The following is a 19,022-nucleotide window of genomic DNA, read 5'->3' on the forward strand; positions in this document are numbered from 1 at the left end:
TGAGAATGAAAGAGAGCGGGAGAGACGGGGGAACACGCTCTCCATCTGGCCTGGTGCTGATGTGAATAATTCTTTTGTAGAACTAATGTGTCTTGGTTCTAATCCGTCTCTTTACACCCTGAGATCTCTAAAGTCTGCTAACATCTAACAGTATTTTATCCCCCTGTCATTACATCCTTCCAACTTCCTGTGATTTCCCTCCATCCGTCTTGTCAGAAACTGACAGTCGAACACGGAGCGCGGGAGACATTAATCATGTTTGATTATCCTCCTGCAAAAGTCAACAGTGAATATCACATATTGAGCGCTAATGTGAAACTGTCGTTGCTTCCAGTGGGTGACCTTTAGGTCAAATGCACCAATAGGATCCACAGACTGCTGCTGCAGGATTCTGTGTGTGTCTGAGCTCAGGCTGCATGCACGTGCAGGAGTATACCCCCCACAGAGGTGCATACATTAATACGAACATGCAAGTGCTAACACAACAGTAATGCAATAAAAATGACAAAATGCTCCATTTTAGAGATAATGAGCATCACTCGATTAAAAATCCCCACTCCTAAAACAGAGCACCACTCACAGTGTCCACCCTGCTGCTTATTCTGTCTAACATAGGAGGTCAAAGGTCACCGAGGCCCAAATGAATGCTGATTTCTCCATCCTGAGTCGACCTTCTCCTCTGTCCCAGGTTGTTTTTAATTGGGAATGGGGGCGACGGGAGAAGGACGAGCGCTCCTCTAAGCCTGGCTGCTCTTTGATGATGGAAGGATGGCGGGGAGGGCGATGTTAGAAGAGTGCAGCAGCAGATCCTCCTCTCTTCCCTCTTTCCATCTCAAACCCTGCCGTCATTCCCAACACACACACACACACACACACGCATGCACGCACAAGAAGGCATTTCTCTTTGAACTGAGTGCTGCAGCGTGTTCAAAGCAAAGACGACGGCAAAAATATGGGGGCGGCGAGGGGAGCGAGAAGGACACTTCAAGGTGAATTTGATTTCCACTTCGTTTTAACCGCCGCACACGCGCCCAACACACGCATACAAACACACGTGCTACCCAAGCCACGCCGGCGAGGAAGTGCAGAGATACGACTGCGCAGCCGCCCGAATACATTCATGCAACGACTGACACGCACGCCGGAGTGTGTGTGTGTGTGTGTGTGTGTGCGATGCATATTTATGAGATTATCTCATAACCGAGGATCACCTTTAAACTTCTCCGTACTCCAAACTGTCTGTTTGTATATGTATGTGCGATCGAGGTGTGTGTCTGTGTGCATAATATGCATACTGAGCGTGTAGGAGCAGAATGACTCATGTAAAGTTGAACGCTGCACAGTCCCACGTTCCCAGGACAAAACATCACAACAATACGCTGCACAGCAAACGCTGCTGTCACCTGTGTGTCAGTGTGTGTTTTTGCAACTGTGTCCAGCCAATTAAAGCAATCAAGTCGAGTGCAATCCACCCACCATGCTGCATATTGATAAGGCTGGGAGTTCAACATGGGGGCCGGGGCCACCGTGCCAAAGTCCTCCGATCCCTGCGTCCACTTCTGCCTCCCGCGCTAACCAAAACCGCGGCGTAAACACTTTACGCCACTTCGCTGTGCCGCGGTCCACGCACACGCAGAGCAACACAGGTTAGGTGCAAACAGCTCGACAGTATGACAAATATCGCCTTCCATCCAGAACGAATGAGGTAATGACAGGAAAAAAAAAGCATCAACGGCTCATTAGAAAGATAAAAACCTCCCGAAGCCCAGAGGGTGAAAGAGAAGGGGGTGGAAACAAGAAATGAAAAAGAAGAGAGGGGAAAAGACTTGAGAGACGACAAATCATAACAGCTGTAACTCAATTCGGAGGCCCTGCTAGAGAAGGCTTCCTTTATGTCTTTCGCTCTCTCTCTCTTCATCTTTTAATCTCTCACTCGCTCCCTCTCCCCCCATCCCAGCTTCTTGGCAATTTTTCCCAACAACCAATAAGCCATTATGTGGCAGTAATATGGTTGCTAATGAATGCACCGACCTGGGAGGAAGCACGCAGCACGCCATTAGCCCAAATGCTATGCAAAGCTATCACAAGACTTTCAAAATTACTCTGACTGAGTGTGTGTGTGTGTGTGTGTGTGTGTGTGTGTGTGTGTGTGTGTGTGTGTGCTGATTTATGTGCGAGACGCCTGCAATGAACAGGACTAATCTTCTTGGAGTTCTTCTCGTGCGTTTATTGTTTTGTTGAATAAACTGACGTTTGCGTTGGTCAGATCGCTTTCAAATCGAGGAGCGACAACACGACGACAGGACGCTGTCGACGAAAGCACGAGACTCAACGGCGTGCAGGAAATCCTAAATTTAAAAAGATGAGCAATGTTTGAATCACATGTTTCTACCACTTGCACATACACGAGAGCCCTCGGACCTTAAACTGTGCAGAGAGCAAACATCAAACCGATCACACTTTCGTGTTGCGACGTTTTTAAGCCTCACAGGCATCGCTCACACCGACGCTCCGGATTGGCTTTGTTCTCTTTGTTCTGAAATTCAAGTTGCAGTTTTTTGTGTAAATGGACATAAAAACTTGGATTTGTGGTCACTGAGGCGTTCCCAGGTTTAAAAATAACTCCCAGTAAGATGCTCAGCTCCTTTTAACATACAGATACCACAAACAGAGATCGACTGATAAGTCCAGCAAACAGCCACATCACTGCTGATGCTGACGGTCCACCTCCTGGTCACCATAACTGAAGAACCTCACATTTGCAGACTCCTTAAGTCTGTCAGGTCCTTGTTTAACCAAACAGAGCTGCGCTGTCAGAAGTCTAACCCTTCTCCATGCTGCTGCACAAACTCTTTATAATATTATATTACTAATGATTCACAAAAGTGCATTTAAAGATGGTGTAAAGTAACAAATGCTACTCTGCCATTCGCCTCAGTTTCCTGCACACAAAGCAACATGCACGAGTCGCATATCTGCAACAACCGACTCCAAAAACAGAGCCGGCGCCAGGAAACGATGAATATATCTGCTATGAATATGCAGTTTTTACAGGGTGGAGCAGAATACAGTATAATGTAAACGCTGAAGTGAAAGACGATCGTTTCAGGCTTCGGCTAGTTGTCTTAGTTACCATCTGCCACTGCGTTTGGCATTTTTGTACACAGTCCTTCATTAACACAGCAGGTCACATGGGAGAAGTGGACTCGGGGGACTTAATACATAATGAAACAACCAAAACAATTACTCAGTCCACCGAGAAACATCAATTAAAACTTTGATAAAAATCAATTAAAAGCAACATTACTCAGAACTCACAGAATCATTTCCAAGAATTGGAGCTCATAATGAAGCGATTAAAAAGACGATGTTTTCTCTCAACAGAATGGATGATGTTGCTTAATTTCAAGCGCTCCACATTGTTTTCGAGAGGGGAGCTTCATCTCAAAGCACGAGAATAGACACGGGCGACGGGCACGAGGCTCGGAGCTCGCGCCTTAAAAGCCCCGAGCACGCCGGCAGAGGGGATTTTCATGCTTCTCCGAGGTCACAGGTTGCCGGTATGTGCAGAGAGCCCAGTCGCACACACTCGGGGAGGAAAAACAGAGTCGGATTTGTTTAATCGTGTGGCCAACTCTGACAGATGGTCGTACATGTGCAAAAGAGCAGTGCGACTGGAAAATGGGCCATCGGTGACCCTCGCGGTGCGCCTTAGTGTGAGCGCGCTTACGAATGTACGACACTGTTACAAAAGCAAATGTTGCACAAGTATTGTGCCCACTGCCAAGCTGATAGCAAACAGCAGAAGTGGGCTGAACAGACATCAGACAGGCCTCAATGCCACGAGGAAAAAACCCTCCACACCCCAGTGCTCCCTTCATTCCCGCCTTTCCTCGCCACCTCCATCTTTCTTCCTTTCTTCCTGAACCTTCCACACACTGAATCTCACGTCTCCTGTGGCGTTTCTTTCTTTTCCATCACGTGTTACAGAAAAGCTGTCCGAGCGAAGCTGGACTCCCCATCCTGCACATACAGTAAACACATGCATGCGTGATATCATGCACATACTGCTGGGACTAACACTTTGCAACATAAGCAATTAACACGCTGTTGAACTGGCCTTGACATGAGCGGAGAGCTCAATTACAAACACACAGAGCAAAAGATCACACGTGCACGCACACACAAGGGTGCAAACAAATATGAAGCACACACACACACACAGACACACACTCTGGCAAGCGTCCAGGCTGAGTCTTGTTGCTTGTGTCTATAAAGCCCTGAGCACCATATCGACAACTGTAATAACTGTGGCTGGCAGGAGACAGCAGATTACAGTAGCAATCATAGGCCCTGAGCACGCACCACACACACACACACACACACACACACACACACACACACACACACCTTCTGCTGTCGTCCAGTGTTTCTTTTCATCAACCAAAACAGACACACACATTTGCAGGTCCGTGCTGGACTGTGTGAAGTGATAACACTGTTAGAGGAACATGACCGACACACCTGCACAGTCTGTGCAGGAAACTGGACATTTGAAAATATTTGAGACTAAATCCTAAAAATCACGAGTTATTCTTGCAACACAATTATTTACAGGTGTCATCATGATCAATAACGACTCTGTAGGAACAGAGATTATCACGAGACGACTCACACACGGGTGTTTGGGGACATTAGCAGCTAAAGTCACCGGTGGGAAATGAAAGTGGGCAATACTCTCAATGCACTATAAGGTGCACATACACATCATGTCCCACTGAGAAGCATTTAGTATTATGCTCTGGATTTGTACACATTAGCACACGGACGCTGAGGGTGACTCAGCCGTGCAGACGCCGCTCGGCTTTATTCCTCACGTTCCTCGCAATTATCTCATTCTCCTCCGGTTTTCCACCTCTTCTCGTTCCTGCACCGTCGTTGCTTCTCTGCTACCTCTTACTCGTGCTTTCCACCAGCCCCCGACCAAGGAGAGGCAATTTGCAGAAGCAATCCGTCGCTAATTCTCGCTCAGAGTTCATGAAAAATGTATAGCAGGCTGACTGTAGGGAGATGCAGATTGGCGCTGGGCCCTCAGCAAGAGCCGAGCTCGGCGTTAATGGAACGTTATTTTGCACCATGTTCGTACATCCATCCGTCTATCTTTGCTTCTTCGCTTCTCTTACAGAGTTTGACCAAACAAAGTTCATAAATATTCCACATCTTAGTAGAATATTAGCATCTTAAACAACCCAAACACCGCTATCTGCAAATCTTAACAACTCTGCATGTGTGTGCACGCGCGAGTGTGTGTTTGCGCGCGAGTGTGTGTTTGTGCGTGCGTTTGCCTGTGAGCACAGTGTGCAGCCAGCTAAACCTTCTCAAAGATAATAAGAGGAAAAAACTTTATCTTAATCTTTAAAAGGCACGACATGAAGTTTGAATCCAGCTGTGAAATGGGTCGTGTGTGCGCGTCTGAATGCGCCTTAGCATGAATCCGCAGATATGTTCGTGTGTGCGCGGGGATGTGTTTAAAGTACACGTATCTTATGAGAGTAGATTAATAACAGCACTGTAATGCCATCAGGACTAGTCACAGTGTGGATCATGCATAATAAACCTCCTGAGGAGTTTACACACACACCCGCACGCACACTCTTCCCGTCACTATAGCAACACTGGCGATGCTGCTGCCCCAAACTTCAAAGTCAGATGTAATTTCAGCCTCCCAGCAGCCAGAGGGAGCCATGGTGATGACAGACTATTCCCCCTCTGATGGCTCCTTCCTCCCTTCCTCCCTCCCCTTCAGTTCTTCCACTTTGCCTCTCCTCCATTCCTCAGCTGGCTCCCTCCTCCCCCCTCCTGCCTAGTTAGCCTGCTGGGAGTCCAGGCATCCAGGACCCGACGTAAAAATAAACCCAGAAATGTCAGAAGCGGACGTCTGAGGGAAACGGGGAGTGAAAGGAGAAGAGGAGCAGAGACAGACAGAAGGGAGAGAGGAGATGTGGCGATAGGAATAAGGAAGATTTCATCCTTTACTTGTTCTTTCCAAGTACAGACTCTCATTTCACTTTCTGCCATTTTTCCTCTGCTGAGGTCGACGTGAGAACAAATCAAAAGAGGCAAAAGTCAGCGAGTCCTCATCACAATCCACCGAGGGAGGGAGACTCTTCCAGATTCATTCGCTGAAATATCATTTGGCAGGAGATGTCCGAACTATTAATGAATATAAAATAGATGTTTCCAATCTTCGGCTCAGATTGGCTCAATAAGCCATTTTAACAGTTAATTTAAATATTAATGTGGTAACAGAAAATCACCATTTATAATGGAGGGCTGGTGCCAGAAGGGTGTATCTGGCCATGATGGCTCACGAAAATGAAATCTATACATCACTCGAGGAGAAGTGTTTGGCGCTCTGACGTCGGTGTGAGAAAGCGTTTCATCGAGCGCAGAGCGAACGACCGAAGCGAGGTGACGTCCGCTCGACGGTTCGGGACGAGAGCTTCGCTTCGCATTTGAGGAAGCGACGTCGGAGGTAACGCCTGAGAAGGACAAGCGAAAGCGATAAAGCACGCGGAGTGTCACGTTGGCTTACTGCGCCCGGTCGACACGCTGATATAGCGGCGTCTGCTTTTGCACGCTGTCACGCCGCAGACATCCCGCGGACGAACGGGGAGGACAGTTTGGAAGGTGTTAAAAATCACGCTCGAGAAACGGCGAGGGCTCCAGACGTTAACAACATGCAGATAGTAGTATTTAGTATCTATGCAGAACTGTGTGCGTGCTGCTCGTTCTCCGTCCTCTTCGTCCTGAATTTGAACTCTTCTGCCAAATCTGTTGGAGGAAATCAGCTTTGACAAAAGCCACCAGCCAGAGGGGAAACTGACGGGCGACGGATTAAAAAAAAGATGCAGTTGGGGAACATTTCTCTCCTTCTAGGGTCAGTCCACGCTCTTCCTCCTCCCCCTCGCTTATCTCCCCCTCCGCCTGTCTCTCCTCCTCTGTAGGAGAGGTTGGTGGAGAGGCGCCAGCCGAGTCGCTCTGCTGTTTTCTTAACCAAGTTTATCCCTCTCCATTTCCCTCTCACTCTCAAATCACAAAGCCTGACGCACTTGGAGTGCACGTATGTGTGAGCATAGGGGTAGGTGAGCATGTGTGTGCACAGGTTTGCTATCTGCCCTTCACTCTGCTGTGCAGGGCTTCAGTCTGTTAAGGGTGGCTGGGTATAAACATGGAAGCTCCCCCCACCACCGCTGCTGCTCAGCCTTGTGTTACCAGTTTGTTTAACAACCTGCACTGGCCAACATAGTTCCCCGTAGGTGGAGCAGTGTGTAGCCATCAAATTTTGCCATAAGAAACAAGTGAAATCCTGCAGGCAGAAATGCTTTATTGATCCCCAAAGGGAGATTCTCTTTCAGTGTGTCTGTCCTCTGCAGGAGGAGAGTGCAGTGTCAGCTGCTGAGGAGAGCTGCTTGGGATGCAGCGTCCTGCTAAAGGACACTTCAGCAGTCTCCGTGCTCGACACAGAGGAGACTTGAAATGTTACGAGCCGATTGGCTCCTCTCCATCTTTTACTTTACAGTAAAAATGAAGAACACGCTTCAGACGCCACTGCAGGTGCGTCCTCTGTAGGTTAAACACGATACCGGTGATGTACGAAGATGAAAGACCTCCAGAAATCTCCCCGCCGATCAATTCCGCTTCCTGTGCATCTGTGTTTTCGAGCCGTAGGGGAACGAATGGTAAACCCCGGGAAAAACACCTGTTCCCGGCTCCTGAGGATCAAAAACACCCGGCGTGTACATGAAACTGTGTGTGCGCGCTAAATGATTCATGAGGAGCAAACGAAAACAGGTTGGCATACAAGCGGAAAAATAGCCCGTCTGCATTTTAGATGAAGTCGGGGTCCGAGGTGAAAGCAACGACTGTGTGCGCGGCGGCGTGTAGGCATCAGAGAGCTCCTATGGAGCGTCTAGGACGAGCGGCACGCACAGCGGCGCCGTATCAATCACTCCTACTCACATTAGGTGTACAGGTTGAAGGCTGGCGTGGCCTCAGCCATCTCCTGAACCTCAGAGTGTGAGTGTGCTTCAGATTAGCCGTCCTATTCTCAGAGCAGCTATGTGCTCACAGCAGTGCAGGGAGCTGCTCTGGCCTCCAGTGCTGCTGTGCTAAGAATAGGCTGCAGGGTCCAGGGAACATCTCTGCGTCTGCCTCCCCCTCCCCACACACCGCTCATGTAAACATATAAAAACACAGGCCATAAAATACAATCGATTCATGCTGAATAATTTGCATCGTCATCACGTTTAACCTCACATCTAAAGCCATAATATAAGACATGTGCTTTTTATTCCACCTTCCTTTTCCTCTCCACCATCCCCGTGCTCCTTTCCTCTTCACCTCCCTTGTATTTGGTTGCTTTCCTGCCTCCTTTCCTCCTCTCCTCCCCCCTGTGTGCACTAATGTGGAGGCTGAATCTAACCCTGCTGGATGACATTACTGTGCGCTGCCTGCTGGCCTGTCTGCCTGCCTGGGGACTCTAAAATAAAACACAGCAGTAGGGAGAGCCAGAGCGAGAGCACATACTGTATAGGCTGCCTGACTGACATGCTCCGATAGAGCACGCACAGAAAACGGCTCGCAGAGGACAGAGCGTGCATCAAAGTATGTGCCGGATGTGTGTTTGCGAGTAAAGACTTGTGTGTGTGTGTGCGTGTAGTGAGGGGAGGCGTGCAGGCGTCTCCAGCTGTGTCCTGTCAATCATTTATGACCTAACGCTCAGGAAAGCAGAGGAGGGCGAGGTGGACAGCGCTGAGAGGGAGAGATAGTGTTCCTGAATTTTCCCTTTTGTCTGATGGAAAATAAGTCAAGGAGGGGCAAATGAGCACTGAAAGACTTACAAGAATGTGTGTGTGTGTGTGTGTGTGTGTGTGTGCACACGTGCTAGTGTGAATAACACACCGCTGCTGGAACCCCGTAGCCTGAATCCAACATCCCTCACCCCGAACAAGTGACAAAAAGATAACCACGTTTCACTTCATCGCTTCACGCCCTCTCTCTCTCTCTCTGTTGCATTCTCTTCACCCCACTTCCTCACCTCACCCCCCCACCCCCAGCTCTCACTCTGTCTTTCCACATGGGTGGCCATCCTCTCCCATGTCCCCGAGGATGGGAGGCTGCGCGGCAGCTTGGCAGGCTGTCAGGGGAACGCCAGAGAGCAGGGAACATGAAGTGACTGGAACAGGGATGGGGAGGATTTGGGGTGGGGGCAGCCCACTGTGGGAAGAGCAGCTTGACTTAGCAATGTTAGGCGAAAGATGCAGAGGGCTGCTGACACAGATGCAGACCCCCCCCCCCCCCCCCCCCCCCCCAATAGCAAAAAATAAAAACCTCTATGCTGCACATAGCTGGAAATAACAAGGCAGCAGATGACATGTCATCCTGTGCCAATCACGCGCCTCTAACACGTCGTCAGCCAAAAACATGTCACGATTTATTGACCTGTAATTGCCCCGCACATCCTGCAGAAATCAGAGCGATTCTGGAAGAAGACAGCGCTCGACCGAGAGAAGCACGATTTCATCAAGTTTCTGTGCAGCGGCGGCGTCTGCTGCATCAACACACAGGAGGAAAAACCAAAGACAAGAGCACGAAATGACTTTCACATAAAGTTCGTCTGGTCACAGGATGCTCTTTGCTCTCATTTCACCAGGTCGAGTTTAACCAAAGCTAACGTGAAGACGCTAGTTTTAATTATACGGCGCCAAATCACAGCAAACAGTCGCCTCAAGGCACTTTATACACTGAGGTACAGACAACAACCTGACGACCCCCTATGCCCAAGCACTTGGTTTATTTATTTTATTTATTTATTTATAAGGAACCCCATTAGCTTCCACAACTTCCTGGGGCCCAAACCATCAAACACCACCAAATAAAACGTTACACAATGAGTTGGATGCAAAATGTCCACATAATTTGGCTCTTACATCCACAATAAGGTTTTACAATTCTGAAAATATAAGCATGTAAATATTAAAAATTATAAAAAAAACACTCAAACAAAATACACAATTTCCATTACAGGTGACATTACCCTCTTACAATATTTACAAATAAATTAAAAACAGCCTAAATAGGCTTTTAGGTGATTTTTAAAATTATGAATAGAAGCCAATTCTTTAATTGCATAAGGCAACTTATTCCACTGAAAAGGTGCTCTAAATATAACAGAGTTTTTCAAATGAAATGTTTAGTTTTCAGGGTTTTTATCAGTTTTCAGCGTTATTTTGTTATCGTTTTTATCGTTTACTCAGTTTTCCTGGGTCTTTTCACGTGTGTTATGAATAAATCTTCTTTTTTTGGTACCGGTACTAGTTTTATTTTGTTGTATTTATCCGCGACACCTTAAAGGCCGGTCCATGAAAATATTGTCGGGCATAAACCGGTCCGTGGCGCAAAAAAGGTTGGAGACCGCTGCTCTAAGGTACAGACAACAACTTGACGACCCCCTATGCCCGAGCACTTGGTGACAGTAGGGAGGAAAAACTCCCTTTTAAAAGGAAGAAACATCCAGCATGACTCAGGGAGGATTCAGGAAAGGAAAGTTTTAAGACTAATCTTAAAAGTAGAGATAGTGTCTGTCTCCCAAATCCAAACAGGTACACGCAATAATGCTAAACAAATGCTGATGTGTTATTCTAAATAGATCAAAAAGGCTGAAATCAGAGACCCACACTCATGCGTGACTCAATATCAGGACTGAAGCTACGTGGAAACGCACACATACGACCAGCTGCAGGATGCAACCTACCAGAAACATTAAAGGACGGTGATTTCACATTAACAATACAGATACTGTACAGCGATACAGAATACAAGGCGCTCCATATCTCCGATACATTTCCCGAGTCCCGAGGGGAAGTGTGACTTGCATTTGTGATAAGTCACTAAAGCACTTCTCCCTTTGGTCTTCCTTCAAAAATCCCGCCACATCACACAGCAGCCTCGTCCCAAAACAACAACGTGACACTCTGCCGACCCGCGCTCCCTCCCTCCTGGCGGAGAGAAAGGGGGGAAAAGATGACAGCAGCTTTAGATCTGACATCAAATGCCGGTGAGAGTGAGAAAGAGAGGGGAGGAAAGGGGAAAAAAGCGGCTCATCTCTGCCGTGACAGCTTGCAGGAAGAGCCTGGCAAATGCCGAGCGATTTCTCTCTCCTCTTCTATCTATCCATCTCTCCCTCTCTGTGTCTCTCATCAAAACTTGCCGCCGATTAGGATCTGGGCGAGCCGCACGCTTTGGATGGGATGTGAAAACACACGGAGAACCCAAGGGGTAAAACGCCGGGATTAAAGTGGCGAGGGAACGCGGGGTGATGGTGGTGCTGGTTCAAATGGATCGGCCCCCGCGACCGCAGCGGCTCCTCGCCTCGTCTCGCTCCGGATTCACACACCGATACATCAAGGCCATTTCTCATTATAGCACAAGGGGGGAGAAAGAGCTTTCATGATGCTGCTTTAGAGAGAAAGACAGAGAGTGAAAGGGAAGGAGGCTAAAGAGTGTGGGAGAGTGAAAAGGAAGGAAAAAAGATGAAACGGGCCACATACTGTTAGCACATTATGGACACGTGTGCACGAGGACGACAAACAAAGCCGAGCACAGACTTCAGAAGTGTCCGTGCACCAAGAATATTACGGCTCAACTCAAGTTCAGACACTTAATTGAGCTTTTCTTGCAGTTTATTCAGTCGTTCCTGGGGCTGCTCCAAAGTATGGAGTAAATTAAACTGCACACACCTCAAGCAGAGCCAATATTTGCAACCATTTGCAAATGTCTATTTATTCTATTCTTGAAAATGCTGCAGAGCTGCAAGCAGAGAGAGATGATGGAGTAAGAAGCGATGAGGTTGGCCAAAAGAAAAAAAGGAGAGCAGCCCACATGTCTCCCTCCGTGGATCAGCCTGCTCTCACCATTTCTTCTCAATTACTCCTCCAGCCAACCTGCTCCGTGCTTTTCAGCTCGCCCGTACGCCAGCAGGCAGCGCTTGTGGGTTTGCATGTGTGACTGCGTCGCGCAGAAGCAGCGTCTGCGTCGGTGCATATGCTTTTCTGTGCTCGTGGCCGTATGTGTGAGCGAGGGGACGGCGCTACAGACCGGGACGCGACACATCTGGGCCTTTACGCCTTTGGCGTGGACGCCAGTCAAAACACAGACGTGAGCTCTGAAATGAGCAAACCCCCCTGAGACATCAGAGAAAGGGGCAGGTCACAGGGTGGGCGGAAGAATCTGATTGGACAGTGAGGTGGACGTGCGGTCAAAAATGACCACGATGCATCTTTGAGGTTTGACTGAACGATGATTTGTGCAGCAGCGCACGACTGTCAATCACTCACCGGCAGACTAGAGGGGCGGTCGTGGGGGACGTTATCCTCATTGTTAGCCTTCCCAGAATTCCCTGGGGTAGGACCCCTGACGCTGTAGCTCTCCTGCTGGGCCTCCTAAAGAGAAACAGGCAGAAAGAAGGGAACGCCGTGTCACTGAGGAGAAGGTTCAAAAATATTTTTTTCTGCGTTTGTTGACGTCACAAAGTATCCGCCCGCTTTTCTAAACCGGAATCTCACAAACTCAACACCCGCTTTGCCCGATGGTGGCGATGGACGTCGCCACATAAAGGTGCTCGCTTCAGAGCAGTCTTGTTACAGCAGGTGCAAAACACCGTGCCTTCGGGAGACGCTCTCCACGCTCTGATACTCAAATGTGGATTCTTGTTGAAAACAGGATTCCTGCTTAAATGCACACGAGAAAAAACAGTCAACACATCTTTGTTCTCCTCATTAATACTGGGGGCACGAGCTAAACCGCTGAGCATCCTGGAGCTGAAGTATCAGTTACATCACAGATTGAGCGTCTTCAGCCGTGATGACGAGCGTGTGCGGAGCGTTGGGTTTGCAGGACCGCAACAAACATTCCCAGTTAGATCAAGTCTGAACACAAAGAGGCCGTTTCACAGCGAGCGTTACAGTACAGCATCCAAACACACACCCATCAGCACGCCATAGCCACCAATTCATTTCAACCAAATCCTCGCCTAACCACCCACTAATCCTCCAGACATACGCACGCTCGCACAAACACACACCCGTGCACGCACTCCCATTGTTCAATCCAAGTCATTTTCTTTCCCTCTGTAATCACGAGCCTATCTAGTGTAAACCAATTTTCTCGCCATTGTCGGAGGTGTTGCCCTCTCCCTCCCTCTGCATCTCTCCCTCCTTCCCTCTCACTCTTCTTTTCATTCACCACGACGGTCGTTCCTCCATCATGTTAAGCGTCTGCGGCACAATAGCAACTTGTTAAAGAGCTCCGAGTGGAAGGATTAGTGATAACTGATCGGCGAGACACAGCGAGAGATCACGCACAAGTGCCCGCGTAATATACAGTACACGCACGCCGCACGCAAACACACGTCTTCGGGTATTTTACTTTGAAAATCCATTTTTCCCCACAGTTTGATTTCTTATCTGTTGTGTGATTATATTGTAGTAGGTGGGCAATATTCCTGTCAGAGAGGTGATATAATTTTGTAGCTGGAGATTATCCTCCACGGCGAGAGATGTATCATGTGAAAATTGATCTATTATTAGAGCATTAAATGTGTAATCGTTTGTGGATCCAGGCTAGAAACGATGTAGGAATAATACGGCACGTCTGGAGATCCTTAAGAAAATCTGATATGGAGTTGGTTTCTTAAGCTTCTGTGTGGAGGCAGCTTTAACAGCACACAGGGAAGGTGACACACTCACTGCAACTTCTGCTGTTCGCCTAAATGACTTTTTATACTTTGCTTTTTGATGCTTACCTATTTTACCTTGATGCCTTTTATATATAAAGTGAAGCACTTTCATTTTTCCCTTTTATTTAACGTGGAACACGATTAAACTCAGCTCGCCTCATGTTTAAATACACATTTAAATAAGTTCTTCACTAATGCACCGAATCAAAAACAGCCGAATGCTTTTTAAACACCCGATGTTTCCTGAAGTGTTCATAAAAGTGTTTAAATAAACTCCACAGACGTTTAAAGTACGGCTCCTGAAGCTGGTCCTGGAGCGTCGCTTTGCTTCATGTCCCTCAAACTGCTTCACATGTTGTTAATGTTTCATCACGTAATCCTCTCCACAGCTGACACTGGGATTGTTCTGATTTCACCGTTTTACATATTTCACTTTCTCAAAATCTAAACTGGAAACAGTCCAACTGAACTAAACGATGCATTACGAAGTGACTGATTGCTTCTTATGGAAACAGGAAACTCCAAATAAGAACGTCACAAGGTGACATTTTTAAACAACATGTTTCACATGTTCACACTTAAATCTGTGTAGGTGACAAAACAAAGGAGACTGATGACGGATAACTTGTGTTGTTGTTTTTTATTATTGGGGGAAAAAAATGGATACATTGTAGCATGGTGATATTTTGTTTGCTAATAATGTATGGATACAGGGACAGCAGAAATCGATATTTTGTTACAAAAAAGTTTTTGTGCTCTGACTTCAGAGCATGTTGATCCTTTTTCTGAGCAAGAATCCTGACATTCCTTCACTGTCCAAATGTGTTTAACTTGTTTTTGGCAGCAATAAACATGACAGTTTACTTATTTCATGTTCACACTTAAATCTTAGAGGTGGGAATCACCACACAACGCACGATACGATATTATTGCAATTTTTAAAAATATTTTGCGATATTCAGATTCTGTACATAAAGGTAAACTTTATCAATATTCATTTTCTCTAATATCAAAGTCTCACACTCAGTCTTTCTCTCATTTCAGTTTGATTGTTGACAAACTGAACGGTTTGTATTACAGTCTAGTCCAACTTAACTGAACAACCATCTGGTACAATTATAGCTATTCTGAACTATGCAGTTTATGAAAACTATGCAGCCCCTTCAGCAACTGAAGAATTTGAAAGTAAATTAAAACAAAATATAATTTTACATTAAATAAAAAAGTTTTAAACTTAATTAAAATAAAACATGTCTTAAATTAAAATAAGTAAACTGTCATGTTTATTGCTGCCAAAAACAAGTTAAACACATTTGGACAGTGAAGGAATGTCAGGATTCTTGCTCAGAAAAAGGATCAACATGCTCTGAAGTCAGAGCACAAAAACCTTTTTGTAACAAAATATCGATTTCTGCTGTGCCTGTATCCATACATTATTAGCAAACAAAACATCACCATGCTACACAGTATCCATTTTTTCCCCCACCCCTAATAAATCTGTGTAGGTGACAAAACAAAGGAGACTGATAACAGATTTCTTGTGTTGTTGTTTTTTATTATTGTGTCTCTGCATGTGGCAACGCTGCAGTCAGAGGTGACTGGATCCATCCAAACATCAGTAGCATCGATACTGTTATTGGATATTTTGCTTCAGAATGTAGCTTTACATAAATTTGTTCTTTTAAACGTAGAAACAAAATCTTTGAACTGTCACGTCCATTTTAATTTCATCTAAAACACATTTAAAGAGTCTAAAGTCTCCAACAGCACGATGCTCTGCGGCTGATGTCACTTTTTCATCTCGAATAATAAAAACGAAATGAAATCAGTCACCGAAATAAATCAAACACGGAGCAATAATCACGCCCCACCAGCTCATCACTTCACACCAGCACCCCTCCTTAGCTGGAGGGGAAACCCCGGAACAGCACGATGGGACCAATCACTGGGTCACGCGTCCTCCCAGATGTGGGTGTGTGCACGGAGACGTTAACAACAGGCTCACGGCGAAGAATGGAGGTGCTATTTTAAAAAGAAAGCCATGCTAGTTTCCTTGTCAGGGCCCTCGGCAAACCGTGTGTTTGTGCACGACCCCCCCGTGTTTGTCACGAGGGGGAGGGAGGGCTGGATGCACGCCAAACGTCAGGCTTTTATTACACAGAGACCCAGCTTAGACACAAGCGCACCTCCACAGGTAAATAACGGCCCGGGAAAGGAGGGAGGAGGAGCGGGGGGTTTGGGAGAGGTGGACACGTGCACGGATACAGACGAGCGGCTGCTGACCCAACTCCAATATTTACTCAGGCATGAGTCTCTAGTGTGAGCGCACATACTCGGGGGGATTTCTGTTTTAAGTGGGTCAAAGTGAGGTTCATACTACTGTTTACACTCATGTTCTTACATCATTACTGTCAACTGTAATATGGACCGAGAGGGGGGAGGGAGGGAGGGAGGGAGGGACGGGGAAGGAGAAAAGATGAAGGCTGGAAAAAAGTGAGAGCGGAACAACATCAGAGGCAAATGAAGGAGTGCTGCGAGTGCATCCTTTCATTTGAGTTTTTTCCAGTCCATTGTCTCAAAATCCCATTTCCCAGCTAATTTAGAAGCTTCTAAAATACACTCAACTCCATACCTTAAGCCTAAGGCCACAGCTAATCCTGTCTTCACACACGCACACGCACACACACTCATTCATCCTCCGTGCTTTTCAAAAGACTTCATCTTGGCATAGTAGACACGAACGAAGGATATTGAAGGCAAGCGTTTGAAGTACATGAGGGAACGCAGGAATCAAACTGTGAGTTAAATGCTATTAGACAGCTGTGTGGAGAGGCAGTGTAATATTAGATTTGATTGAATAGATGACTGCTGAATGTGGTGTAATATATAGAGCCGCAGAGGCTTTATGCAGACGTAAATCAATATTGCAGCACCACCTTAATCCCAGCCACTCAGGAGCGCGAGTCAGCCGGCGAGCGGGGAAACGCGTGGCTGTTTGCGCGCCGTCGACTTGTTTTCCAGACTTTCGAGCGCTTTTAAAAGTAACTCGCAAAAATTCCAGCCTGGGATTTATTCTGTTTCTATATCGAAACACGGAGGCCGCGCTCAAACGGTAATCACGACACGCATCTTACGCTTTCTTTTCTTTTCGGCTCACAGCTCATTTAAGAAGGTTGTATCGGGCCTTCTTGGTTGGTTGCACCGCACACTTTCCCGCTCTCTATTCCAGCAGGGAGCAAGGTGAAATGTTGCCTCGCTTTGCTTGTATGAGTTTGATTGTCTGTCTTGGGAAAGAAAGAAATAAAATAAAAAGCAATGAAGCTCGAATGACAGCGAGCAAAAGCTATTTGATGGCACGGCGGAAACAACAGAGAGCGAGCAGAGCCAAATTCAAGCGTTTAAGTGAAGCTGAGTTTGACTGACAGCCGTCTTGATCGTCGTTTCTTTTTATTCGTTCTTGAGCCGTGATGAAAATATGTGGCTCGCTTAATCTACACTGTACATAACATGGACGTGAACATCTGTGCAGCTGCTGTGGGGGCAGCGCAGCGTCCTGCTCAAATCCTGCCTGCTGCTCAGAATGGAGGAAAATGATTTTTATTTCCACTCTGCTTTCCTCCCCTAATATATTCTATTTATTTCTACTTTTTCTGCTAACCTTCACTCAAAATCTACCCTCCTCTGTTTTTATTTGCAACCCTCCTCTTGCTTCCTGCTTCCTGCTTCCATCCCACTGACACGTCTCCATCACCACCCCTTCCTCCACTCTGATTCCTTTCATCAACATCACCTCCACACCTCCTGTTTCTCTTCTTCCCGTCTCCTCTGCTCATGACTACCAAATAAATTAGTCACCCCCCCAATTGCCCTGCACCTTAGCAAATGCACATCTCCACAAAATCTGACGCTAATGCCATTAATATTCATTAAAAATTAAGCTTAATTGCATGTCTTTAGGAGAGAGGCCCTATTTCTGCATGCACACACACACACACACATGCATGCATTTGGCCACCACCTCTCGCCATATCACAGCAAGGACAGGGCATCTCTGTTGTCCACATGCACACCCACATACTGTGTCAGTCATGTGATGCAAAGGTCACGCTAACCCTTGGCAGAAAAATCTCCTGGGAGAAGCTTCGTAAAACCCAACCAAGTGCTTCCTGTGGCTTAACATAAAAAATGAATTATAATAATAATAAAGACACAGAACAAGTCACAAAGCGAGAGAAAACCCACCGCCTCACTGGTCCCCGGAGTAAAAGTTGTGCGTTTCATTCATACGCCATCACAATCACCCAGCTCGCCTGCGGCCGTGGACCGAGCCGCACTCGTGTTGTTTTGCGAGTCGCTGACAATCAAACTGTTGTGCTGTTCAGGTTTAAGGACGTGCTGGTCCGTGGATGTCTTGAATGTCAGTAATTACCGTTGAATACAGTATTTTTTTATTCATTTGTCGGAGCTGTTAACAAAGGAAACGTTGGTTTAAAAAAAAAAACATAACACACACCCGGGAGAGGCGGGGCGGGGGAGGTGGGGGAGGGAGGCAGGACATCCATATTCAACACCCGCGTTCGCGCACACACACACACACACACGCTCGCACCAATCAGGCTGACTGAACTATAATTGAAGCAACAATCAGCAGTGAGAGCAAACTCTGTGCTGCAAAACGGGACAAATCGCCGCCGTTATCATGTTCCTGCCTTTCATATTTCCTTGACTCTTGGATGTTTTGATCCATTTTAGGATATTTGAAAGACGCTGCTGTTGCACGTGCAGCTGAAATGCATTGCTGCTTTTGTCACTGCCCGTCTGTGTAAATGATTGGTTTATTCCAACATACAGCCGTTATTATCATCAGGGAAAAGGTGAGCATTTGAATGGAAATAGCTGCGTTCACGAGGACGTGTGCGCTTGCCTTGATGCACACACACACACGCTCTGCTCACAAGTCTATCTTAATAGGTCCATTTGTAGCAGGACCTGTTCTAGTGCTGTGTCCTTCAGATTGGATGCTATCGCAGCGATCCCCCTGACCTTTAGCACAAAGAGACGACACACACGCGGACGCACACGTGTGCACGCACAGCCTCGAGCAAGCTTTCCTGTTTGCTTATACAAACACAGACACACACGCGGCTTGTGTACAGGCCTTCCCCCAGGAGTGATGTCACAGCTAACGGCGCTAGCTGCCACTGCCAGGGCTTTCATGTTTTAT

At 46.9% G+C, this 19,022-nt stretch overlaps 1 protein-coding gene across 7 annotated transcripts in view; it reads right to left on the bottom strand.

Moving 5' to 3' along the window:
* The window catches only part of LOC102788462 (AT-rich interactive domain-containing protein 1B-like), a 198,077-nt gene that overhangs the window by 97,397 nt on the left and 81,658 nt on the right, over nucleotides 1-19,022 (bottom strand). For all 7 annotated transcript variants that reach the window (XM_087833257.1, XM_087833252.1, XM_087833256.1 and 4 more), the window contains exon 4: nucleotides 12,399-12,503. In XM_087833257.1, coding sequence (XP_087689383.1) covers nucleotides 12,399-12,503 — 105 coding nt within the window. The remainder of the gene's footprint in view (nucleotides 1-12,398; nucleotides 12,504-19,022) is intronic.

Source organism: Neolamprologus brichardi, chromosome 19, assembly GCF_056152115.1.
Source record: "Neolamprologus brichardi isolate AB-2024 chromosome 19, ASM5615211v1, whole genome shotgun sequence".
NCBI lineage: Eukaryota > Metazoa > Chordata > Actinopteri > Cichliformes > Cichlidae > Neolamprologus > Neolamprologus brichardi.